Source organism: Liolophura sinensis, chromosome 3 (assembly GCF_032854445.1).
Source record: "Liolophura sinensis isolate JHLJ2023 chromosome 3, CUHK_Ljap_v2, whole genome shotgun sequence".
Classification (NCBI taxonomy): Eukaryota; Metazoa; Mollusca; class Polyplacophora; order Chitonida; family Chitonidae; genus Liolophura; species Liolophura sinensis.
In genome coordinates, this window is record NC_088297.1 from 24768344 (window position 1) to 24795311 (window position 26968).

Genomic DNA, 26968 nt, shown 5'->3' on the forward strand with positions numbered 1-26968 from the left:
TTTAGTATTTGGGCTGGTAAGTTGCTTAACTACTTAAAATTCATGGTCTATACATATCATTTCACAAAACTTTCCTTTCCAATTTTTCATAACCTTGCTCGTAAAGCATGACGCATCATGTTATAATGCAACATCATTCATGAGGTAAGTGATCACCTGTATGAAAAAATGGATGGGAGACATATCAACAGGAAATCTGTTTTCCTCTCGTCCCCGAAAACACAACGGACGATGACATACACGGCGAATGACGTCGTATCATCAAACACGAGATTCTGGTGCGAGATGTTGCCATGGGGACGGTTGCCATGACCCCTTTTTCACGTTATTTGCGTCTTTCTTCGCTTCTACCTTACCCCAGTTTCTCCCACGCTAGACGGCTGATAATTATTGATAAAGTGTCATCAAGCGTTTGGGTCTGTCTAACATTCGAAGTACTAGACCGTAGAGCTTAACGGGCGTAGAGCAATGTTTAAACTTTACACAGCTCTGACAGGGAACACTCTATACTTGAATAATCTCAATTCATTGTCTCCGTCGATAAAATCAGTGTAAGTTATTTCACGTCTTTAATCTGGCCATTTGACTCATGATGCCTAATCTATAGGCCTATAAAGGAATATAACACGACGGCTATTTTCGCTCATAAAATGGCGGATTCAAAAGTTGCATTTCATGATCGAAATAAATGCATTACAAGAAACCCATTTCAAGCAATATTTTAACACATAATGTTCTAATGGGCCGCCGTCGTATAAGTAAGATATTCTTGAGCACGGTGTAAAACACCGATCTGAATAAATCGATGACTGTTCTACTGGTATTCTGTGAAAATCCATTCTGGACAAAGTCATTTGAAATTTAAAACTGACAACTCGGTATTTACTCGCTTGACGTCCTGCCCAGGCGGATAATGTGATCTAGATGTGACTGGGTGGGGTACGCGTCATCTTTAGTGAGGTGGTGTTTTAGTGAGTGAGCGAGTAAGTGCTTTGGGTTTAATATCGTACTTAATTTTTCAATCATATGACGACGAAGGAATAATTAGAGTGAACTCTTCCGTTCATGCTGAACGCCTAGGGAGGAAGTTACAACTTCTTCTTTTTAGGTCTCGACTCGCCCGAAGCGGACACTCCACCAACTGTGCTATCGGAACGTGTTTTAGTGAGGTAGAATCATATATTCACGCATATCGGCCATGGGTCCGACAAAAGTATTCGGATGAAATAACCCAACAAATCTATCATTTAATACATAATAGTTTGTAGCAATGACATAATCATTTCTGCCATCAATTAGAGAAACACAGTATTATGAAAATTTAATAGATCAGTTTTTAGAGAATATACGATAGGCGTTCTTCTCGTGCTGACGTATAACTCGTACATCAGAAGCTCGATTTTAACACGTCTTGGTTTTATGAATGACAGGTATGATACCATGTCAAAGAACATTCAGAAACCCGAATATGTCGAGAACATTCAGAAACCCGAATATGTCAATGGTGGAGGACATTCAAATTTGGCAACGGTGGAAGAAACCCGAATATGTTATGGGTGGAGGGAACCCGAATATGTCAACGGTGGAAGGAACCCGAATATGGTATGGATGGAGGGAACCCGAATAAGTTATGAGTGGAGTAAACCCGAATATGTTATGGGTGGAGGGAACCCGAATAAGTTAAGAGTGGAGTAAACCCGAATATGTTATGGGTGGAGGGAACCCGAATATGGTATGGATGGAGGGAACCCGAATAAGTTATGAGTGGAGTAAACCCGAATGTGTTATGGGTGGAGGGAACCCGAATAAGTTAACAGTGGAGTAAACCCGAATATGTTATGGGTGGAGGGAACCCGAATATGTCAACGGTGGAGGGAACCCGAATATGGTATGGATGGAGGGAACTCGAATAAGTTATGAGTGGAGTAAACCCGAATATGTTATGGGTGGAGGGAACCCGAATATATCAACGGTGGAGTAAACCCGAATATGTTATGGGTGGAGGGAACCCGAATATGTCAACGGTGGAGGGAACCCGAATATGTTATGGGTGGAGAAAACCTGAATATGTTATGGGTGGAGAAAACCTGAATATGTTATGGGTGGAGGAAACAAGAATGTGTTATGGGTGGAGGAAACCCGGAGTGACTGGAGTAAACCATCGGCCTTTGGCAAGTTAAAATGGCGGATTCATACTGGTTGAAGACAAGTGACCTCTAGCCAACTTCAGATAAGACTACACTAAAGATAAGCATTGATGGCTAATTGCCACCAAGGCCCTGAGAACAAAAGAAACAGTGAAATCTTAGGAATTCTTAGTCCGCGCACACTTACTGTTATTTGAGGAGTATTTGGATACGCGATATTCATGGCTGTTCAACCTACGGTCAGAAACCAGCAATGTTGTCTCACGGGTGGGAAACAGGTAGCGGCCTGAATAACCACTCCACTAACCTCTAGCTGGTCAAATCCACATCATAACGTGCCGTCCTTTCCAATTCCCACACCAAATTTTGTAATGATAATCGTATAAACTATCATTTCACGAGTAAAATTCCTCCCGGCCATGTGGGACCGTCGAGTTTTCAGGACATCCGCCATGTATTTAAAATGGGTGAATGCAATTTTGGGAACGTGCACAAAAACGGGTTTTGCAGTTTTTGCGCCATCACCTGTGTCCCACCATTGAGACATTGCTGGTCCCTGACTATAGATCGAGCAATGAATGTGGCACATCCAAATATTCTTCAACCAACAGTCAGTGTACTCGGACTTAGCACTTAGGATGGTGCTGAGCCCAGGAACCGTGTTTAATTTGTCCTACACAGTTTGCTGGTGTGTCCTAGTGCACATCTTACAGCAGTATGTCGCTCTGATTATCAGGCCGTTGACCAAAAACAGCCAGTTGTTGTGAGTTTAAGTTGAGGGCTCTCCCGTAGCGCGCCAGGGGCCATCAAACCGCCGTCACAAGTGAAAAATACTTGAGCACGACGTTAAACACAAATCAAAGAATCAATCAATTAAAGAAGTATCTACGAAATTTCTTACACAACCCCTCGTAGTCACATATACTTACTGGTTGCAGCGACTCATGGTTTACCCGTACGCAAGGCTGTTGATAAAACTTTAAAATAAAAACAGAAAGTACGCAACCAAGGGAGAGAACTCTAAAGTATCAAAATAAATTTGCCTTTTATCTCCCTTGATCGGATTGGCGCTTAATGTGGATTTCTCATATACATGGGCTTTGTACACCATGTTATGGTCTGAAAAGAAGTTTTTTTCAGACCATAACGTGCATCAGCACTGACGCATTTTCTTGACGCCGTTTCTAGAAGAAGCGGCATCTGTGGGTATGTAATGTCTCCACACAGGCTTGACAACCCGGCCGCCATGAGGTAGGCCCTACACGCCAACAACTTTATTTCCAGTTTACAAACTATACTGAATATGCACGAGGTCGCATAACACATCACACGGTAAAAGAAATAATTATATTTATAGGTTATTGGATTGTATGGTCCTGTATGGACGAGTCCTGGGAGCCCAGCTCGTCCCTTTCCGGTGCCCACTTGTCAAAAACGTAAGTAAATAAACTCGAACGCTAAACAAATTGGGTAAAACCGTGCTAATTATTTCATATCGCGTAACAATAGCGGACAGCCGGTTGCGGATGAATATGGAATACTGAATGGAGCACTTTCATCGGCTGACGGAAAACTGGGCCAGACGCACGTGGCCGAAGCGGTATTTTACATACAGAAGTGTAAAGAAAAGGAATGTAGACGTTTCAGTGAAAATTAAAAGTGCAGTTATTGAAAACTGCGCCACCGAACAGACTAGTGTAATCTTTACAGGATGAGGACGAAAGAGAAGTAGAGTTTGCTGACTTGGCCAGCGCGGGAGTCGTGAAAACTTCCTTTGTGTGCACTTAAACTGACCGGCCAGCGCGGGAGATGATTGACTGAAGGCGCGACATTTGCTTCTGCTCTACGTGATCTAATTTAGAATCATACTCCTGGATGCTAGCAAGGGATTTGTGTCCCGTGACTTGCATAATTTTATGTGGAGCGACGCCAGATTTTACAAGGGTTTGAACGGTTGTTTTTCGGACCGAGTGATTAGTTTTCCGGCCTTTCAGTCCAGCAGCCTCGGCTGCCCTCTTCATTAGCTGTCCCAAACGATGCTCTCCCATTGGAGTGGAGTAATACCACACAGCTGCATCAGGTTTGAGATTTGTTTGCCACAACCATCTCTGCACATTTTTAACATCGCGATTTGTGCTCACAACTGTGTTTTTCTTCTGTTGCGAATCAATAAAGGCATTTACATCATTTACTACTTCATCTCTACTGGTACTTGGTGTTGCTTCTAAATGTTGCCCAGCTCTGGGTCATCAAATGGATCAAGTAGCATGCAAATTTCAGCGTCGGTGAGATCAAAAGGGTCAGAATCTGATTGATCGGCAGCCATGCTTGTTGTGTCGTGCGCTTGTTGACAAACAAAAAGTAGTCCGCACGCGTGACGTCACAGTTACAATTGTCCAATATATTAAAAATATTGGACAGTTGTGTTTACTACATAATATAGTAGGCGCTGGACACTTAGGTGTATAATAATATTATATGCAGCACTCAGAAACGATGAATTTAAGGACACTGTAAATACATTCCAGGAGATACGGCAGCTTGAAAAAAAGAGTGGTCGATAGTCACAGTTCAGCACTCAGTACCGAGAGTGCCCACCGTTAGCGTCACGAAGAGCGTGAACTGTGGTTAGCGATCACTCCCTAACGCTAACCACAGTTTTCACGCTGCTATAGCTCCTGGATTATTGCCCTAAAATGTGAAAATCTGGTGGAAATTGAAGCCACAATCCATAATGATTACCTACCCTAATTGTTGAGTAAACGCATTATTTAATACTGAGAGAAAACAATATAACATTGCTCCGTGCGTTAATATTTTTGTTGAGTATATATAAACACGTCAATGCGGAATCCTAGGTGAAAAATCAACTTTACTTGAAGCCCTGTAACTCCAAATCTAACACGTGGGAAATTTAGTGTTTACGTCTTCCATGTCGTCTGCCACGAAGGTTTACCTTAAACCACATCACGCAGCTGTGGACGAGACAATCGGAAGGTGAGGGCTCTGGAAAACTAACATTGTGTTGCGCTTGCACGTTAACCATTCGGCCAGGGGGAACAACCTTGCCCCCTATCCACACCCCCAAACCTGGGTGATCTTGTGAATATATGTAGGCAAAGACGGACTTAGTTTTACGATGGGGACTGTGTTTTTTAAGGGTGTATTATTGATTTTTTCTTTCCCAACGCATTGGCCATTTTAACACCTGAACTTGAAATTAACACATTCGCACCTAAAAATGACAAAGTGTGATCATAGAAAACTTTAATATCGACCTATTCAAAACCGGCACCCACCGCCCATCTAAACAGTTTCTAGAAACTATCAAATCCTATTATTATTTCCCCCAAATTGCAAAACCGACCAGAATCAAATCTAATAGTGCCACCTTAATTGGCAATATTTTTACCAACTTTCCCGAAACCAACATCTTGTCAGGAATTCTCCCAGATGTAACCGATCATTTTCCCGTTTTCCAAATTGACCGTCAAAATATCCCCACCTCACTGAGGGGGTGCTATATTATGTATCGCATGTAACCGATCATTTTCACGTTTTCCATATTGACCACCAAAATATCCTTATCCCACGGGGAGGGGGGGGGGGGGCGAGATTATGTATCTCATGTAAACGATCATTTACCTGTTTTCCGTATTGACCACCAAAATATCCTTATCCCACGGGGAGGGGGGGGGGGGCGAGATTATGTATCTCATGTAAACGATCATTTACCCGTTTTCCGTATTGACCACCAAAATATCCTTATCCCACGGGGAGGGGGGGCGAGATTATGTATCTCATGTAAACGGTCATTTACCCGTTTTCCGTATTGACCACCAAAATATCCTTATCCCACGGGGAGGGGGGGGCGAGATTATGTATCTCATGTAAACGGTCATTTACCCGTTTTCCGTATTGACCACCAAAATATCCTTATCCCACGGGGAGGGGGGGCGAGATTATGTATCTCATGTTAACGATCATTTACCCGTTTTCCGTATTGACCACCAAAATATCCTTATCCCACGGGGAGGGGGGGGCGAGATTATGTATCTCATGTAAACGATCATTTAACCGTTTTCCGTATTGACCACCAAAATATCCTTATCCCACGGGGAGGGGGGGCGAGATTATGTATCTCATGTAAACGGTCATTTACCCGTTTTCCGTATTGACCACCAAAATATCCTTATCCCACGGGGAGGGGGGGGGCGAGATTATGTATCTCATGTTAACGATCATTTACCCGTTTTCCGTATTGACCACCAAAATATCCTTATCCCACGGGGAGGGGGGGGGGGGCGAGATTATGTATCTCATGTAAACGATCATTTACCCGTTTTCCGTATTGACCACCAAATTATCCCCACCACTTGGAGGGAAAGCGAGATTATGTATCCCATGTAACCGATCATTTTTCCGTTTCCGAACTGACCACCAAAACATCCCAACCCAACGGAGGGGGCTGCGATATTATGTACCACATGTTACCGATCCCTTTTCCATTTTCCGTATTGACCACCAAAATATCCCCACCCCACGGAGGGGTGGGATATTATGTACCACATATTACCGATCCCTTTTCCATTTTCCGTTTTTCCGTATTGACCCACGGAGGGGTGGGATATTATGTACCACATATTACCGATCCCTTTTCCATTTTCTGTATTGACCACCAAAATATCCCCACCCAATGGAGGGGTGCAATATTATCTATCACATGTTACCGATCACTTTTCCATTTTCCGTATTGACCACCAAAATATCCCCACCCCACGGAGGGGTGCGATATTACCTATCACATGTTACCGATCACTTTTCCATTTTCCGTATTGACCACCAAAATATCCCCACCCCACGGAGGGGTGCGATATTATCTATCACATGTTACCAATCACTTTTCCATTTTCCGTATTGACCACCAAAATATCCCACCCCACGGAGGGGTGCGATATTATGTATCGCATGTAACCGATCATTTTTCCGTCTGCCATACTGACCACCAAAATAACCCCACCCCACGGAGGGGGTGCGATAGTATGTATCGCATGTAACCGATCATTTTTCCGTCTGCCATACTGACCACCAAAATAATCCCACCCCACGGAGGTGGTGCGATATTATGTATCGCACGTGACCGATCATTTCCGCTTTTCCGTATTGACCACTAAAATATCCCTATCCCACGGAGGTGGTGCGATATTATGTATAGGAGGGTAACTCACGAATCAATATTACAGGTTGTTAAAGATCTGAGAAACTCTGGACTCATTTCTCAGAAATAGTGGATGTAAATAACGCTCTAGACTCTTTAGGCCTCGATTTCACAAATACATGTCATGAATGTCAACCCCTTATCAAAATAGCAATCAAAAAAAGCTACAATTACCAAGTCCTCAGTTTCCAGTCTCACCTCTATACAAATAAAAGGCTATATATAGATTACATATATCAAATGAAATCATCAATACAAACTGTTCAGCCTAAAAAGTAAAGAAACAAATAGAATAATACCCTGCTTATAGGAAAAATAAAATACTTCGAAGAACAACTGATTAAAGCCAATAATAATATATAAGGTACTTGGAAAATAGTTAATAAACTCATGAACAAAACCAAATCAAGTTTATTTATTTATTTATTTGATTGGTGTTTTATGCCGTACTCAAGAATATTTTACTTATACGACGGCGGCCAGCATTATGGTAGGAGGAAACCGGGCACAGCCCAGGGGAAACCCACGACCATCCGCAGGTTGCTTTCGACCTTCCCACTTACGACCGGAGAGGGAGCCAGCATGAGCTGGACTTGAAATCACAGCGACCGCATTGGTGAGAGGCTCCTGGGTCATTACGCTGCGCTAGTGCGCTTCCGACTGCGCCACGGAGGCCCCCCAAATCAAGTAAGTGATCTAATACTTTACCAATCGTATAACGTCAGAATCCCAAACAACAGCTGATGGCTTAAATGATCACTTCTCAAATACAGCTCTAACACTGGATCATAGTTTACCTCAGCCCAGTAAAAGCTTTTAGGGCTATCTCCCAGAACCATTCAGGTCAGGTTTTGTTTTTGAGCCATGCACGCAAACAGAAATGGTAAATAAGGTTCCTAATCTGAAAAATGTGTAACCTTTTACATATCGGACAAATTGTTGGAAGGAGTCAGCAATTATAATTTTTTTGGCGTATATCTTAATGACAAATTAAATTGAACTAGACAAATTAAAGAAATTTCAAAAACAATTTCGAGAAACATCAGCTTTTAACAAATTAAAGAAAGTCTCCATATGAGAATCATGCATATCTTGTATTATTCCTTGATATATACTTACTGGTCAATATGAAAACCCTGTATATCTTGTACTATTCCTTGATATATCCTTACTGGTGAATATAAACACCCTGCACGTCTTGTATTATTCCTTGATATATCCTTACTGGTAAATGTTAAAACCCTGCATATCTTGTATTATTCCTTAATATATCCTTACTGGTAAATGCTAAAACCCTGCAAATCTTGTAATATTCCTTGATATATCTTTACTGGTGAATGTTAAAACCCTGCATCTTTTGTATTATTCTTTGATATGTCCTTACTGGTGAATGTTAAAACCCTGCATCTCCTATATTATTCCTTCATAGGTCCTTCCTGGTGAATGTTCAAACCCTGCATATCTTGAATTATTCCTTGATATATCCTTACTGGTGAATGTTAAAATACTTCATATCTTGTATTATTCCTTGATATATCCTCACTGGTAAATGTTAAAACCCTGCATACCTTGTATTATTCTTTGATACATCCTTACTGGTAAATGTTAAAACCCTGCATTTCTTGTATTATTCTTTGATATGTCTTTACTGGTGAATGTTAAAACCTTGCATATCTTGTATTATTCCTTGATATATCCTTACTGGTAAATGCTAAAACCCTTCATATCTTGTATTATTCCTTGATATATCCTTACTGGTGAATGTTAAAACCTTGCAATTATTGTATTATTTCTTGATATGTCCTTACTGGTGAATATGAAAACCTTGCATTTCTTGTATTATTCTTTGATATATCCTCACTGGTGAATGTTAAAACCCTGCATATCTTGTATTATTCCTTGGTATATCCTTACTGGTGAGTGTTAGAACACTGCTTTTCTTGTATTATTCCTTAATATGTCCTTACTGGTGAATATGAAACCCCTGTGTATCTTGTATTATTCCTTGATATATCCTTACTGGTGAATGTTAAAACCCTGCATATATTTTATTAATCCTTAATATATATTCTTACTAATGAATTTTAAAACCCTGCATATTTTGTATTATTCCCTGATATATCCTTACTGGTGAATGTTAAAACCCTGCAAATCTTGTATTATTCCTTGATATATCCTTACTGGTAAATGTTAAAACCCTTTACATCTTGCATTATTCCTTGATGTATCCATACTGGTGAATGTTAAAACCCTGCATCTCTTGTATTATTCCTTAATATCTCCTTACTGCTAAATAAGAAAACCATGCATATCTTGTATAATTCCTTGATATATCATTACCGATGAATATGAAAACCCTGCATATTTTGTATTATTCCTTGATATATCCTTACTGGTGAATGTCAAAACACTGCATTTCTTGTATTTTTTCTTCATATATCCTTACTGGTGAATGTTAAAACACTGCATTTCTTGTATTATTCCTTAATTTTTCCTTGCTGCTGATTATAAGAACCCTTCATCTACTGTATTATTTTTTAATATATTTTTACTAATGAGTATGAAAACCCTGCATATTTTGTATTATTCCTTGATATATTCTTACTGGTGAATATGAAAACCTTGCATTTCTTGTATTATTCCTTGATATATTCTTACCGGTGAATATGAAAACCTTGCATTTCTTGCATTATTCCCTGATATAACCTTACTGGTGAATATGAAAACCCTGCATATCTTGTATTACCCCTTGATATATCTTTACTGGTGAATGTTAAAACCCTGCATATCTTGTATTATTCCTTGATATATTCCTACTGATGAATGTTAAAACCATGCAAATGTTTCAGTCAATAAATGATTTTCTTTTACTCCTACTTGTGCATGAATACTTTTATGACCCATATCTACTACCTGTAAATTTCCCCTCGATATTTGACAGGATTCAAAACATTTTGGCCATCTAACAGAACAAGTCTTTTTTTTTCTTGTGTGCCAATGATCCCCAACCCTCCCCCCCCCCACCCCCCCCCCCCCACCCCACCAATGGAATTAATTTCCTCAAAGCCTTAAAGTATGCCCCTATTTATCTGCTTACAAAAGGAACCTTAATCTGTACTTACTTAAAATGGGGGCTTAGTCTACAAATATTTTGTTTTTGTACTCTATAGGCAGTTGTATTTGTAAGCATAACATTATTACTTATTTTCACCTTTATCTCAATCCCATTAAAACCAAGTTTATTAAAGTTTGAACAGGGATAGAAATTTAATAAAAAGATGAGAGAGTTGATAAAACTTACTGATGCCATCACAACTATAATTTTTTGACAATATGCCAGGGGCCGATTTCATAAACCTCACTTAAGTGAACCGTTAAACTTAATGAAACCGGCCCCTGAGTGCTAAGAATATACAAACAGTCTTTAAACGCGTCAGGTAAAGCAAAAAGTTTTTCGTGTTCTAGGCCCAGTTGTTTGAAAGTGTATCAGACAATACTGGTATTTAGCTATATTCTATAATTTAAATTTTAACTAAGCTCAGCAGCCGACGCAGCTCTGCAAAGTCAAAGTAACACAACAGCAGCTTTAGTTCATATTTAATATACTGTTATACAATTTTTTTCAGCTAAGTACAAAATTGAAGGCTTGGCTTATAGGTAAATCTGGTATTAAATATTAAACCAGTTTGAACAACCGGGCCCTGGAACCGAAGAAAATAACATTTCTTTGTAGCAGCGGCTAAATAAGATGTGTTAGTAAGAATGTCCTCTACACGTCATCATTTTTCCTATAATGTCGGCCCACAGATTTGAATAAGTATACTTACCTGGCGGATTTAAATATTTTCCTTTGATATACAAAAACTTCGCACATTAAGTTAGGATCTCAAAGGAATAACTTACAGCAGAAGTCTGTTCAACAGTTATTCGTGAATCACATGAAAACTAATACCAAAAAGTTGAAAAGATGAATACAGTATTTTAGTACCAGAGAAGTTTTACAGGGAATATGTAGATGGTACTGGAAAACACAACGCTGGGCCATGCCTCGTACGTGCACATGGTCACAAAGGTCACGTATGAACCAGGATTTCTTTATAGTAGGCTAGTCTCACAATGAGATTTCCGTTTGTATTGCGTCACATGAGGTTCAGCGAACAGTCTGGCAGTATAAAGACAATAACGGAGGTTCAAAACGATGACGTCAATAATGGTGGTATTCACACCTTTAATTTCACGTAAACTGCAACTTTAACCGGTGAAAGTTTTCTTGTTTGCGTCGGAAAGCATTTGGGCATGTTTCCATCGTGATTTTCTCACAAATGGTATCTCCGAAATAAGCATGAGGCTGCAGTCATTTCTATTTATTGCGAAAACATCGTTGAATTTTGTTTCTTGGAATAACAAAGAGCTGTTGGCATGAGTGTCCGTGCCATTGTTTTTTACACTAAGACAATATGATTCTGTTTTCCCCAACATACCCTTAAAGACACTAACTTCCTCCCAAAATTCCCTGTTCTCTTGTGTTAGTCTTAGCTTGAATCGACTCAGGAAGTGGTCGTACAACATGGTGTCCGCCATTGAAAAGTTTTTATGATACGACAATTCCTCTTTGCTGAAAACAATATGGGGTCTCTTATTTTTCATGGCGTTCCTTTTGATGTAGAGCACGTCTTTGAGCTTCCAACACATCAAGCGTTTGAGGAAAATCAGAGATTCGGCGAAATATTCCAATATCATCACCAGGTCAAATTCCGAGTCCAGTTTTTTTAGATATTTAGTGATAAAAGTTCGATTACGGAACATGCGACCAGGTAACCCGAAATCAAAAGCCATGCGATTATTGGTGAAGGATCCAGGTGAATTGTCGTACTTTTCCCGGTGACGTAAATATTCTCTTAACTTATCATTTCCTGGAATCTTGGTATAACGCTTCAAACGCCAAACCACTCTGTAATACTCGAACGCCGATATCGTCAGCGAAAGCGGCTCTCTAACGATGCCGATGTACTTTGCGTCCGCTGGTAAAAGTTTAGCGAACTTCTTCCGGTCATAGTGATGCACGTGGTTGAACAGCATGTCGTACGAGTTGCGTCCCTTTGGAAGGAACAGCAAATTCTTAAAGTTACTGTGTATTATGTGGCTAGGAGAAGGCAGGGCTACCAACAGGTTATTGTCCCATGCAAATCTTTGTAGGATGTTCATGATGGTAGTGGACCCGGCTTTGTGCACCTTGAGAAACGCTAGGCTGGTGTGCGCAAGCGTGCATTTTGTATGAGATGCACGAGATGGTGGAGCTTGGAGGTGTTGTTGTTGCTTCTGGCCCTTAAACACATTCTGCCACGTTATATGTGCCCGTTGTAAGGGAAGAAAATCTTGAGAGTAGAGTAGAACACATGCAACAGTGGCAGTTGCAAGACCAATAAATGTGGTTCTACTGAAGACAAGAAAAACAAAACAAAATAATTAAAGTCAGGCTGAATACAAACATAATAGTTCTGAAAATATATTCGTAAAGAAAAATTCTGACATTTTTAAGGAACAAAGCTTTTTTACTGTTGGCGCGTTAATGGTCATCTGGTTTCCCCATGTAGACTGTGCGATTTCTCCCAGATCTACGGATGGTCGTGGTTTCCTCCCACCATAATGCTAGCCACCGTCGTATAACTAAAATGTTCCTCTATGGCGTAAAACACCAATCAAATAAATAAATAAAAGTTGCCACTATGGCAGGAATACTGTCTTAGCACGAAGGTCATATGACAGGTTAACCAGATCGATAGACTTAGATAGATCTTTAGCACGTGACCCCTTCTGTGACCTAATGGCCTCAAAGCCTGGAGGCCCTGGATCAAATCCGGGTCCGGTCATACCAAAAACGTGTAGTTGTTTATATTTAGATTGGCGTTATGCACTGATAGGTTCGATCAAGGAACAGGGACTGGTTGGGGCGGTTCAGTATAATGTGACTGGCTGGGGTGTCATGTTTGGTGTCTTCGGCATGATGAAAGCACTTTGGCGGAATGAACTCGCCTTGCCAAAAGAACACATTGCATATGTTCAAACACAAAATCACTTCTCGTCGTCATATGAATGAAAAATTGTTAAGCACGACGTAAACCCCCCAGCATTCACACATACAGAAAATTTACCGTTCCCTGTACGCTTGCTTTACACCACTGCCACTACTAGACAAGCTTGACTTTAGGTGCCTGTGAGAAGAACGCATGTCAAAATGTTAGCGGGATAACCTTTAACAAAACCCCCAGAATATATATTAAAAGGCTTAAAGTACTGCACTGAAAATTATCTCACGCCGTTTGGGATTAGGATATCAAAATGCGGGCTACAAACTGTTATTGTGGAAAATGTCGCTCAGCTCTCGGCAAATGGCGTCCGACTATAGCGTGCCTTAGGATAAAAACCATATTGTGCATACGATTCGTGTCAGCACAGCATAGTGGCAAAAGGAACATGCACACGATTTCACGTAAAATCCAGCATTACACACACCCTGTAAGTTTAAACGTTACAAGCTAATTTGTACACATTTTTTCTTTCTTTCTACTTTATTTTTCCTTATACACCTCCTCGTTTAGCGCATTTTGTCGTCGATCTACCTTTATCATTCGCCCCCAATCTCACTGTGTTAGTGACAACAAAAAAGAGGTTGACGATGCTCACTTGACCGTTTGCGCACTCTAACTTTCGTTAAAGATCGCTTGTCTTTCCCCATTATGATGTGTATATCTGTATGCCAGAGGTAGAGAAGTTCGTCAATCACTTGCCAAACGTCCGTGGTTTCCGCCAGGCATTCTCGTTCTTTTTATAAAATGACCTTCAACTGAAACATACTTCAGCCTTGTTTTAAACAACAATGAAATAAATAATTAAATATTATTTGTAATTCGCCGAGCTAAATTAAAACAAAAATCTTGCTCGTCTTACCTTGATATAGTTATCTTTTCCATCCTCTTTGTTCTCCGAATAACTGCCTTCTCCTCTGTACACAGCAGACTCGTTTAGAGAAATCCAATGTCGTCGTATACACTGTAAAAAGTGAACTTTGAATCACCACATGAAAAGCCACGCGCCAACGTGTAAAAGTCGGTATAATTAGGTAAAGAGTATACAGTCTGCGCACTGGCTGTGTAGCCGTACATGTCGCTTCTCTATGTATGCTCCTGGTCATTGTTAGGTGCGATGGATTTTTAAGACGTTGGCTCAATATTGTTACAAAGTATTGATTGCAAAGAACAAATAATAAAATGCTGACATTCAAATATGGACGTTTGTATGTATATCGATCGATGTGTGTGTGGCGACAGATATGAAGACAATACAGTCAATTTGTCAGTCAGACATTGTCTCGAAACAGGATGATTTGTTTGGATGAATTCGTTACACCAGTGGCCATCCATTCATCTCTTGAGTTTTTTTTTTTAATTCCTTGTTGAATCTGCAGGCTTCTTTGGTGGGTAATTCCAGTGAAGTTGAAATACATGTAGTGCTTCGATCAATGAAGTGTCACAGGGGAGGGACTGCTGACCAAGTGCCCGTACTGAGTGCCCGTATTAAGTGCACATATGCATACTGGGCGTTTTACGTCGTACTTAACAATTATATAGTCATATGGCAACGAGGAGTCATTAGGTGTGTATATATATACTGTGTCTTCTTGTGACAAGGCGCGTCCATGCCACCAAAGTGATGCCACCAGTATCATGCCGGAGACACCATACATGACACCCCTCTCAGTCACATTGTACTTGTTTACTTCCTTTCGCCTCTCAGTGCGGAGCACTAGGTAAGGCACCAACAAGTATCATTTTTAAAGTCTGGTATGACCGGATCCGGATCTAATCATTAGGCCACCGCCGAGGTCCGTATTGTGTGTATACCGCCCACCTCAGGTCACGTGATCACTCAACATGTGACCGAAGAGATTTCATTGGAAGACCTGGGGCACGAACCTGTAACTGGGTGCGACTACCTGGAGTGTTTAATTTAGTCAGGGTCCTACTGAAGCGAACCGAATGATGGAGAAGCTGTGCAGCGCAGGCTTTTGCAAGATGCTACGATGGCAGGGCTGGCGAAGAATTATGAACAGACGAACAAATTTCAAGACAACATGTTCGAGAATTTTGCTACCATCTTTCAACAGCCGCAATCTACAGTTTTCTAGAAAAAAACCCACAAAAGACATTGTCACTAAACAATTTCTCGTTACAACGTTACATTTTTTTTCCATTCCAAGTGAATCGGTATATTTTTTTTAATCCCGTGAGGCGGCTCTAATGTGAAACAGGATCTCGAGCCATTGTTACGTCAAAAATGGATTGTAGCGAACGTCTACACGGTTACAATGTATCAGTTTCTGTTGTAATATCGTATTGTCTGTAATGTAACTCCATAGTGAGGAGCTGGGAAAGGAACATTTGACGTCAATGAAATGACGTCAAGGTCCTGCTGCCGGGTGTAGGACAGGTTCCCATTGTGACGTTAGGATATTACAGAAAGATTGAACATTTGTAACCTATGTGCGGGAAATCCGGTTAACCTGCTTGCAACAATATTGATTATGAATGGCCAAATGCATGTTCTTGCTTGACAGTTCGGAAAGGTCCAGTGTCCAGCTTTCAGCTTGGACGCCAAGTAAATACAAGTATCTGTTCAATATGGCCGCCAAACGACCTGTTCTCTTCTACAGTTTAAACATTCCATAGAATTCATGAATTTCTTCGGGGGGGATCCCCCGTGGCCGAGGTGGTTACCACGCCAGCGCGACGGAGTGACCCGGGAGCCTCTCACCAATGCAGTCGATCTGAGTTCAAGTAAAAGCTCATGCTGGCCTCCTCCCCAGCCGTATGTGGGTAGGTCTCCCAGCAGCCTACGGATAGTCGTAGGTTTCTCCCAGGATTATAATATTGATCACGACAATTCTTTATCGCCGCCGTCTCATCCACATTGACCGTAACACCTGTTCAAATATAGTTCAACAAAACCCTAATTGCTATTTTCATAGCTTGTGATATGGGAGTGTACAAGACAATAACGACTTTTTATTTTCTTCTGTATTAACAGAAACACAGGTATAAAAGGGGGAGTTCATCGTCACCAGTTACCCAGTTTTCGAACATATCGATCATTTTCTGTCCCTGTTTTGTGTGTTTTTCATTTTTTTAAAGAAGAATGTCCATTTCTTTAGATTAATTGAATTATTTGCTTATTTCATTAGTGTTTAACGCCATTCTTCTGAATTTTTCATTTATGGCACCGGCAGTCGTATTTATGGGTGGGGGAGACAGGATTGCCGTTTTCCATTACTTCATGCTTGACAACTTTCTTGACTTATAGCTTCGACAGAAAAAGCCAGAGATGGATCGAACACACGAGTTTAGAGGATCACTTGGGTGGTGACCAACGCTAAGGAGGTTATATTTATGCCGTCGTCCGTCCGTCCGTCCGTCCATCCCTCCGTCCCTCCGTCCCTCCGTCCCTCCGTCCCTCCGTCCCTCCGTCCGCCCGTCCGTCCGTCCGTCTCTCGATCTGTAAGTTTACAGGAATAGTTATGTAGGCATTTGAATGAAATTTTATGCGCAGATTGGTCTCGTGCTGATGATGGATCCAGTAAATTAAGGTGTTGATGGGGATCGATTTTCAACCGCTAGCGGACACACCAAAAATGTATTGTCCCTTGGTCAGCAGAGCTGGAACCCAAATAATCCTTACGCTGTTTAAGTGTTTTCTAATGTTAAAATAGGCTCATCTCGTACATTTATAATTATTTTATTTTTATTTCACTAATTTAAGGTACCGAAAGCGGTGTGCTGAGACATGTTTGATGTGAAACAAATTGATTGTCTTTAGGTTGATCTGTTTCTGAATATATAGGATTGAAGTCTTTTGGGCGTCTAAAAATGGCGTTATATGTTACATTAATCTCCTGCAAAATACCAAAAGGCTGGTGGTTTTCTCTCAAAACCATCAGGGTTGCACCGAATTACCTCCCTTGAGGTCACTCTCACGTTTAAAAGGTGCGTTTTTAGGGATAAGCAACGGATAGACAATGGATAAGTTCAAGAGGTAAAGCGACTTGCTAGTTAAAGAACTAACATTAAGACAGATTTTAAGTTTGTAAACTTATTTGGAAAGCTCAGGTTAAAATGAGTTTTCTGTAACCTACGGAATTAACACTAACAAATTGCTACAGATGACATGCCACATACAAATCGTCAAATGCCCATGCATTTACTCTTTATTGTACACCATTGCATACCAATACATTGCTGGTACTTTGCCGGGTAAATGTAATGTAGTCCTGTGAAAGTTAGTAGTAAATACAAATTCGTTGTATTGTGGCTTTTACTTCATATCCTAAGAAACATTTCACATGCATGTACAAAATCTTCAAATATGTTATCTTTCAATATGGTAGTTATGTCACAGGTCATTTTAAAGTACAGTTATATTCAAACCCTTCATTGTTGTATACAATATCCTTCATATACACTGACCTCCAGTGTACATGATTTTAGGTGGTAAACAAATTTCACTTGATAATATTTCGTGTACTATAGTCACGTGGCTGTACTCCTGTGTTTACATAGTTTTACCTACTAGATGTACGAATCCAGTGTTTTCACATAGTAAATCATTACAAACTGTAAGTGATATATATTTAAATGCAACTTATTTAATAATGCCTTACGTATGTGTTCTTTATAACCATGCCTCAACATTCGGTAAGATTCAATAGTCTAAAATTCTTTCTTTAAATCTGATCTGGCAGTGGGTTTCCCCGGGTTTACCCCTGTTTCCTCCCACCATGATGCTAACCGCCGTCATATCAGTGAAATATTCTTGAGTAAGGAGTAAAACACCATTCAAATAAGTAAATAAATTAAATCTTACCTGGCCCGAGCATGCTTCTGGAATAGTCGGAAGTTGAAGGATCCCACTTATTCCAAATCCACATATCCGGTGTTCGACATAAGATGCTCGAAGTTCATCGCTTTAAGCCTCAAACTGTACAATACAGATCCGTGCTTTCCCTCCAAGTGCACCGTCCTCGTGTGTGTTCGGCACTTCGTCCATCCGGTTCATTCTGCGAAATCATATAAATGGAGTGTCTATAAGACGCCCTATTTATTCGGTAAGCGCGGACCTTGTCGATAGTATCGTTTGGTAGACTCGCGCAGAGACACCCGGATGTTCGAATTTGCATTTATTTCTAGGTTAAACGAAGTAAAAGTAATGAATTTTGAGGGTTTTGCGCTACTAATGTTAACGTGTCTAAATCGTTGTATACATAATATACATCAAATTCCAGAGCGTTTCAGGGTGTATAACTTGATATCCGTTTTAATCGTTTTGACTGTATAAGTAACCAGATATCTTACCTGGAATTTTAAAAAGAAACACACTAGTATCAGACATTGCTTTTATGTTGCCTTGGTTGGAGTATTGTATATGGGCTTAATAAAAAGAAAGCCTGGATTTCTACATCATTGTATTCCAACACCAGTTTCGAACTTTCGTTCTTCTCAGAGATATGAAGTACTAATAGTGTAAATGAATGATTTTGAAAAGTAAGGTAGGCATTTATTTGACATCAACAACATAAACACAAAATCAGATCGGTCTAGTACAACAATCTCACAATGCAGAGATTAAATAATCCTTATAATGTAGCACATACAAGGACAGTTGTTTAGTTTGATAAACAGGTCTAAAAAACCCCGGTATAAATTTGTATCTGCTAAACACGAATTAAGGAAAGTGATTTCCATTTAATAAAAAGGCTTGTGTAGTTCAATAAATACAATTTCTTTAACATCTATCACGATTTGGACCCGAGCTCTTGGTTTAATTGTTAGATATCGTGACGTGTGCCTTACACGGATTATCAGAAGAAAAGTTACAGGGGCTATCGACAATAAATGACTTGGATTATAATAGTTCAGTCTACCACTATTATTCAATTTGGGTAAAGTATGAATGACAATGGGAAAATCTGTTGTTAGGAATGTACATAGTTACCAGAGGTATGATAGGTTTTGTGTTTTACTAAAACTTTTCTTAATTCACTGGTGGGTCGGGAAGTGGCTTTCTTTAACTCCTGATCAATGGCCTGCTGGGCACCCCTTAGTGATTAAGGTTTTTTTGACGTACAAAAATGCGCACCACATTCCCACAGCAAGAACGCAATGCTCTACCAATTCACTCACCGACTATATAGTTTTTTAGTCCCCTGATTTATTTACTTTATTTATTTGATCGGTGTTTTACGCCGTACTCAAACCGTACTCGCATTATGGTGGGAGAAAACCGGCCAAAGGCCGGGAGAAACCCAGGACCATCCGAAGATGGCTAGCAGATCTTCCCACGTACGATCCGACAGGAAGCCAGCATGTGTTGGAGCGACCGCATTGGCAAGAGGCTTGTGGGTCACGCTCCGCTAGCGCGCTAACCAACTGAGCCACGGAGGCCTCTTAATTGCCTGAAACCTGGTACATGGTAATACGATAATAAGCTGTAGATCAAGTATAATTTTCGGACCTCTATGTCTAAATTAGACAAAATTACGGCTGTCTGTAATTTTTCTCCAGACTGATTTTAACACAATTCATTATTTGAATTGAAACTTGGTACATGCCTTACTCGTAACAATTACAAACCAATTTCCAGTTTGGACCCTTTAGTCCAATTTCTACAAAATTACGCACGCTTTTGTCCAGTTGTGGACTTCAACAGTTTCCCAGACTCTTTTTCAAAACAGTTCATCGTGTTGAATTGGAACTTACTACAGGCCTTTACTGTGCCGTGTCTTCCATTTTCAACAAAATTATTACCGTCTTCATCTTGTTTTTGAATTTTGATAGTTACACTGATTATTTTCAAACTGATTAACTGTAAAAAGTCGGGACTATAAACACAGATTCACCATCAGACTTTTTATTGATACGGTTCGACTGTTGAGGAAGTAAGAATGTACAATGTGTATTTGCCCTTTCAGTTGAAGAACGAGTTTTAACTCTGTATGTCTAACTTTAAGACTTCAAGATTGTCTCGATCATCTGTGTATAACTAGCTCAGCTGCCATACGTTTATCACCACGTGCTCTCATGTACAATAGACGCACTCCAAAAGTGCACAGTTTATTTCGTTAAAAGTTGCTGTGGTGATTAAATGCTTCATAAAGTTAATATTTAGGCAAAGGTTATTTAGCACGTGCGTTTTCCCACCAGCCTTTGCTTATTTATTTATATGACTGTTGTTTTACGCCGTACTCAAGAATACTTCACTTACATGTCGGCGACCACCATAAGTTGGTGGGGTAGTGGTGGTGGGGGTTGGGGGGGATTGGAAAACCTACGACCATCCAAAGGCTGCTAAAAGACCTTCCCACGTAGGGCATTGGTGAGAGCCTCCTAGGTCATTGCGCAGGGCGAGCTCTCTAACCACCTCTGAAAATGTTTGTAGTCATCGACGTTCCATACCATATACAAAGTGTTGCAATTACATATACAAGCCTGACCGACACCGAAATGAAATGTGTGTAAAACTGTTAGATTTATTTTTTTTTCTTCTGTGAGAAGTTTATATACTTGTAAATATAACAGATTCGTGCGGTTTTATTATGCGTATATCGGAAATGAATGTGTGCAAAACAGGATGTGATACATCACCAAGTAAGCTTAAATACATTTAAATATGCCTCAAATCTAAGCTTTTATTCAAGCATTATGTGAAATATTTGCAAAATGGTCAGCCAGATGCAACTGTTTTAGCCAGCAGATTTAAAGTTCCGAAATATAACAATTATATCTAGTTTCACTATACAGATATGACAAATATTATCAAAACCTTCCTTTTCATGACCAGAACTTCGCGCACTAGGTTAAATGCTATGAAATAAAAGACATGTATTCAATTTAATCCAAAAGGTTTAGTAAATATTTGCAAAGGAATACAGTTTTATTACATTTGCTTTGCTACATTTTCAAAACAAAAACACGTACATCTAAAACATTTGGTCTTAATAACAGTTGCAAATGCATGAGTATCATGGACTAATATAAACAACCACTTTCATTCACTGCAAATATTTCGAGATTTTGTGGAAATATTTAGGGTGATATTGGTTTCTTGGTAATTATTGATATTCAGTGTCAAGTGGCTATCATTGCATGGTAAACATTTGCACATGAAATGGTTACATTTACATATCTGCGTAGCACATATAAAATACAATGTAATATATTTGCTTTGACATACTACTATTGTTAAAACTTTGTGAAGTTGCAGCCTTCACAATATTGGATGAATTAGTGTGAAATAATATGAATATAACTAAAATTCATTGTAAATGTTTGCTAAATCTGTATGAAACACTGTCCTTTAACACAACTGAACATAGCATATAATATATTCAGTATTCGTTTACCTGTACTCCCCATGTTTAAGTTTGACAAACAAAGCACATTGTGGCAAATAAATCTTCAAGATATGCAATATTTGCACCACAATTAGTAAATTTTATTAAATTTACGTTTTCTTGTAGTATAGGAAATCACCCGCCGGTCAGCAGCAACGCTGTTTTCCTAAAAAAATTATCAACAATAAACATGGCGTCGACGACAGGTAGAAAACGTTTGGTGAGTCACAATTTATCGAAATTATCGAATACCGGGCTAGTGTAGTTCCCCAAAAATGCTTAGAAAGCCAACGAGAATGCATCAAACATGTTAAAAGAGTACTTACGGAAAAAAAGGATAGGACCAGGAGTTTTCCAACTTTTCTTCTGAACAACTATGTGAAGTGCTGTGTCACCTCTATGTGGATGCCAGGAAGGGTGATGGACAGCGATATGATACCAGGAAAGGTGACGGGCAGTGGTATGATGTCAGGAAGGGTGATGGACAGCGGTATGATGTTAGGAAGAGTGATGGACAGCGGTATGATGTCAGAAAGGGTGATGGGCAGCGGTATGATGTTAGGAAGGGTTATGGACAGCGGTATGATGTCAGGAAGGGTGATGGGCAGAGGTATGATGTTAGGAAGAGTGATGGGCAGCGGTATGATGTTAGGAAGAGTGATGGGCAGCGGTATGATGTCAGGAAGGGTGATGGGCAGCGGTATGATGCCAGGAAGGGTTATGGACAGCGGTATGATGTCAGGAAGGGTTATGGACAGCGGTATGATGTGAGGAAGGGTGATGGGCAGCGGTATGATGTCAGGAAGGGTGATGGGCAGCGGTATGATGTCAGGAAGGGTGATGCCAGAGAAAGGGTGATGGGCAGCGGTATGATGCCAGGAAGGGTTATGGACAGCGGTATGATGTCAGGAAGGGTGATGGACAGCGGTATGATGTTAGGAAGAGTGATGGACAGCGGTATGATGTCACGAAGGGTGATGGACAGTGGTATGATGTCAGGAGGGTGATGGGCAGCGGTATGATGTCAGGAAGGGTTATGGACAGCGGTATGATGTCAGGAAGGGTGATGGACAGCGGTATGATGTCAGGAGGGTGATGGGCAGCGGTATGATGTCAGGAAGGGTGATGGACAGCGGTATGATGTTAGGAAGAGTGATGGGCAGCGGTATGATGCCAGAGAAAGAGTGATGGGCAGCGGTATGATGTGAGGAAGGGTTATGGACAGCGGTATGATGTCAGGAAGGGTGATAGGCAGCGGTATGATGCCAGAGAAAGGGTGATGGGCAGCGGTATGATGTCAGGAAGGGTGATGGACAGCGGTATGATGTTAGGAAGAGTGATGGGCAGCGGTATGATGTTAGGAAGAATGATGGGCAGCGGTATGATGTTAGGAAGAGTGATGGGCAGCGGTATGATGTCAGGAAGGGTGATGCCAGAGAAAGGGTGATGGGCAGCAGTATGATGTCAGGAGGGTGATGGGCAGCGGTATGATGTCAGGAAGGGTGATGGACAGCGGTATGATGTCAGGAAGGGTGATGGACAGCGGTATGATGTCAGGAGGGTGATGGACAGCGGTATGATGTCAGGAAGGGTGATGGACAGCGGTATGATGTCAGGAAGGGTGATGGACAGCGGTATGATGTTAGGAAGAGTGATGGGCAGCGGTATGATGCCAGAGAAAGAGTGATGGGCAGCGGTATGATGTGAGGAAGGGTTATGGACAGCGGTATGATGTCAGGAAGGGTGATGGGCAGAGGTATGATGTTAGGAAGAGTGATGGGCAGCGCTATGATGCCAGAGAAAGGGTGATGGGCAGCGGTATGATGTCAGGAAGGGTGATGGACAGCGGTATGATGTTAGGAAGAGTGATGGGCAGCGGTATGATGTCAGGAAGAATGATGGGCAGAGGTATGATGCCAGGAAGGGTGATGGGCAGCGGTATGATGTCAGGAAGGATGATGGGCAGCGGTATAAAGTGTCCACAATCGAACATTTTTGTCATTCCTTAAACATGTATTGAAACTTGCCACCACACTTAAAACTGTCTGATATAGTAAAGGACAGGGAGTTCCACGAAGCCAATAAGTGTTTTAAAATCGTGAAGTCCATGGGAATGGGCGCCAAAGCTAACCACCTTCGCGTCACAGATGATGACAGATATAAACTGTATTCATCTTTGCACATGTGTCCAAACACACTGAGTGGATTGGCAAAATAAAAGTCAATTTGATATCCGGCTGTATTTTTGCTGTCGAGGCTGTGAAAATACGCATACCATGACGAAAAACACTTTCACTGTTGACAACGTTGTCATTATGGAAATTTCTCCGCATTTATGCCAGAAATTCCAGACTCTGAATTTGGCCCTGTGAAATCCTTTGTGAAATACACGCAGAAGGTGCATCCAAGCTGTGAGCGCCTTTGGCAGTATCTCCAAGCTAGTGTCCTTCACAATAAGGAAGTGTGGTTTGAAAACCGGTCAAAGGGAATAAATCCCATGGGCAAATTCATGAGTGTCCTAAGTACAAAATGTGGTCTATCCCAGTTGTACACCAACCACAGCATTCGATCAACCGGGATCACACACTCTCTGGTCAGGCCTATTTTTCCTCAGCACAGATTATGGCAATAAATGGTCATAAATCTGTACAGTCCTGTCCGTGTATCAACAGGTATTCCCAGGCGAGAAGTTGGAAATGGGTGGAGCTGTTTTATAGAACTGTGTTGGTTTGTCGTCTGACTCTTACATCGTCGTTGCTTAACAACGTACACCGGAACATGTTCAGAACTCCATTGTAAATGAACAGGTCAGACCTGTTTTTCCCGCAGGTAGGTCATCTAAATGCTAACCACAGCCGGCATATGCTTCTGGCCTGATAGGGCAGCTATTCTGTGACTTTGAATGCCTTTCTAGTCAGCCGCCCTGTCACACAGTACACAATGATTCCCGACTAGTACAGTCAACTACCTAAAACCGAGGCCCAATTTTTCACAACTGTTCTACTGGAATTGTTAATATCGTGTTCAAGCAATGAACTGAAACTTGTAAACTGTGTCCCGTGCCTAAAAAAGTGCCTAAAAACAGACTTAGAACAGGAAACCGCTCAAACTTTGCTTAGTACATTGTTTTGCAGTAAAGAATCAGTGTAAAAAAATTAAACTCCCGAGTAGCTATGATTGAAGTTTTGACTTAAGTATTAAGACATTTGATAGTTATGGACCTTAGGGGTCCGTATCACAAAGTGCACGTAACCTCAAATTTTCGAAATGAACAGATACATTTTTACACGTTGTCAGGTTTCCGAGCAGGGCGGGAGCTCTTGTCATCGCGCTAGCCGTGTAGTCAGCCTCAGCCTGAAGTTCCAGTATTATTTCAAGAAATATTATCCGTTTCTTCGGGCTTCGTGAAAATATTGATCATCTCGAAGAAATATCAGGCCGTATACCGACGCAACACGCTAATATAACTTCTAGACTTAATCAGAATTCTGTAATTTTTCTACCTTCTCAGTTAGTCCCATGTCGGGTAAGCTTGTTTCGTCGTCAGAAGCCCTGATCATATCATAAATGGGAAAGGGAAAGGGAAACGTCTGGTGCCAGTATACCGTGAATGATTGAATGGGTGAGGCGAAACGTCTGATGTCAGTATAGTGTGAATGGGTGTGACGCAACGCCTGGTGCCAGTATACCGTGAATGGTGGAGCGAAACATCTGGTGCCAGTATACCGTGAATGGTAGAGCGAAACGTCTGGTTCCAGTATACCGTGAATGGGTGGAGCGAAACGTCTGGTGCCAGTATACCGTGAATGGGTGAGGCGAAACGTCTGGTTCCAGTATACCGTGAATGGTGTGACGCAACGCCTGGTGCCAGTATACCGTGAATGGTGGAGCGAAACGCCTGGTGCCAGTATACCGTGAATGGGTGAGGCGAAACGTCTGGTGCCAGTATACCGTGAATGGTTGAATGGGTGAGGCGAAACGTCTGATGTCAGTATAGTGTGAATGGGTGTGACGCAACGTCTGGTGCCAGTATACCGTGAATGGTGGAGCGAAACGCCTGGTGCCAGTATACCGTGAATGGGTGTGACGCAACGCCTGGTGCCAGTATACCGTGAATGGTGGAGCGAAACGTCTGGTGCCAGTATACCGTGAATGGGTGAGGCGAAACGTCTGGTGCCAGTATACCGTGAATGGTTGAATGGGTGAGGCGAAACGTCTGATGTCAGTATAGTGTGAATGGGTGTGACGCAACGTCAGGTGCCAGTATACCGTGAGTGGTGGAGCGAAACGTTTGGTGCCAGTATACCGTGAATGGTGTGGAGCAACGTCAGGTGCCAGTATACCGTGAATGGTGGAGCGAAACGCCTGGTGCCAGTATACCGTGAATGGGTGAGGCGAAAGTCTGGTGCCAGTATACAGTGAATGGTTGAATGGGTGAGGCGAAACGTCTGATGTCAGTATAGTGTGAATGGGTGTGACGCAACGTCTGGTGCCAGTATACCGTGAGTGGTGGAGCGAAACGTCTGGTGCCAGTATACCGTGAATGGGTGAGGCGAAACGTCTGGTGCCAGTATACCGTGAATGGTTGAATGGGTGTGACGCAACGTCTGGTGCCAGTATGCCGTGAGAGGTGGAGCGAAACGTCTGGTGCCAGTATACCGTGAATGGTGTGGCGCAACGTCTGGTGCCAGTATACCGTGAATGGTGGAGCGAAACGTCTGGTGCCAGTATACCGTGAATGGTGTGGCGCAACGTCAGGTGCCAGTATACTGTGAATGGGTGGAGCGAAACGTCTGGTGTCAGTATACCATGAAGGGTAAGGCACAACGTCTGGTGTCAGTATATCGTGAATGGGTGGAGTGAAAGTCTGGTGTCAGTATACCGTGAATGGGTGAGGCTAAAGGTCGAGCATCAGCAGGCCTATACCGTGAATGTGTGAGACGAAACCTCCAACAAACAGCGTTGAGCTACTCCGGGCACTCCGCCTGCGTAAGTATCGAGGTACACATCTTTCTGATTATATAGATCTGTTCTGTGTTAGAGCGCTGTGTTTTTCTGACGTGTTGCAGGAAACATCCCCACAATATCCAAGGGTTCCTGATCAGGGTCCCATGGAGAACGCATCGGTGTGTTCAGTGTTTTGTGAAATGTTTCTGTTACAGT

At 41.4% G+C, this 26968-nt stretch overlaps 2 protein-coding genes across 2 annotated transcripts; one reads left to right on the top strand and one right to left on the bottom strand.

The window, feature by feature from the left end:
• Window positions 1-11146: 11146 nt before the first annotated feature.
• Window positions 11147-18326, bottom strand: LOC135464183 (galactose-3-O-sulfotransferase 3-like). Its single transcript, XM_064741687.1, has 3 exons — window positions 18280-18326; window positions 14314-14415; window positions 11147-12802 (listed from the first exon to the last, which is right to left on the bottom strand). The coding sequence occupies exons 2-3, from the start codon at window positions 14334-14336 to the stop codon at window positions 11617-11619; spliced, it is 1209 nt and encodes a 402-aa protein (XP_064597757.1). The 5' UTR covers window positions 14337-14415; window positions 18280-18326; the 3' UTR covers window positions 11147-11616.
• Window positions 18327-21995: 3669 nt separating this feature from the next.
• LOC135463496 (ribosome-binding protein 1-like) lies at window positions 21996-22812 on the top strand. The gene is made up of 2 exons (XM_064740754.1): window positions 21996-22011; window positions 22190-22812. Exons 1-2 carry the CDS (start codon window positions 21996-21998, stop codon window positions 22810-22812), a joined length of 639 nt encoding a protein of 212 aa, XP_064596824.1.
• The last annotated feature ends 4156 nt before the right edge of the window (window positions 22813-26968 follow it).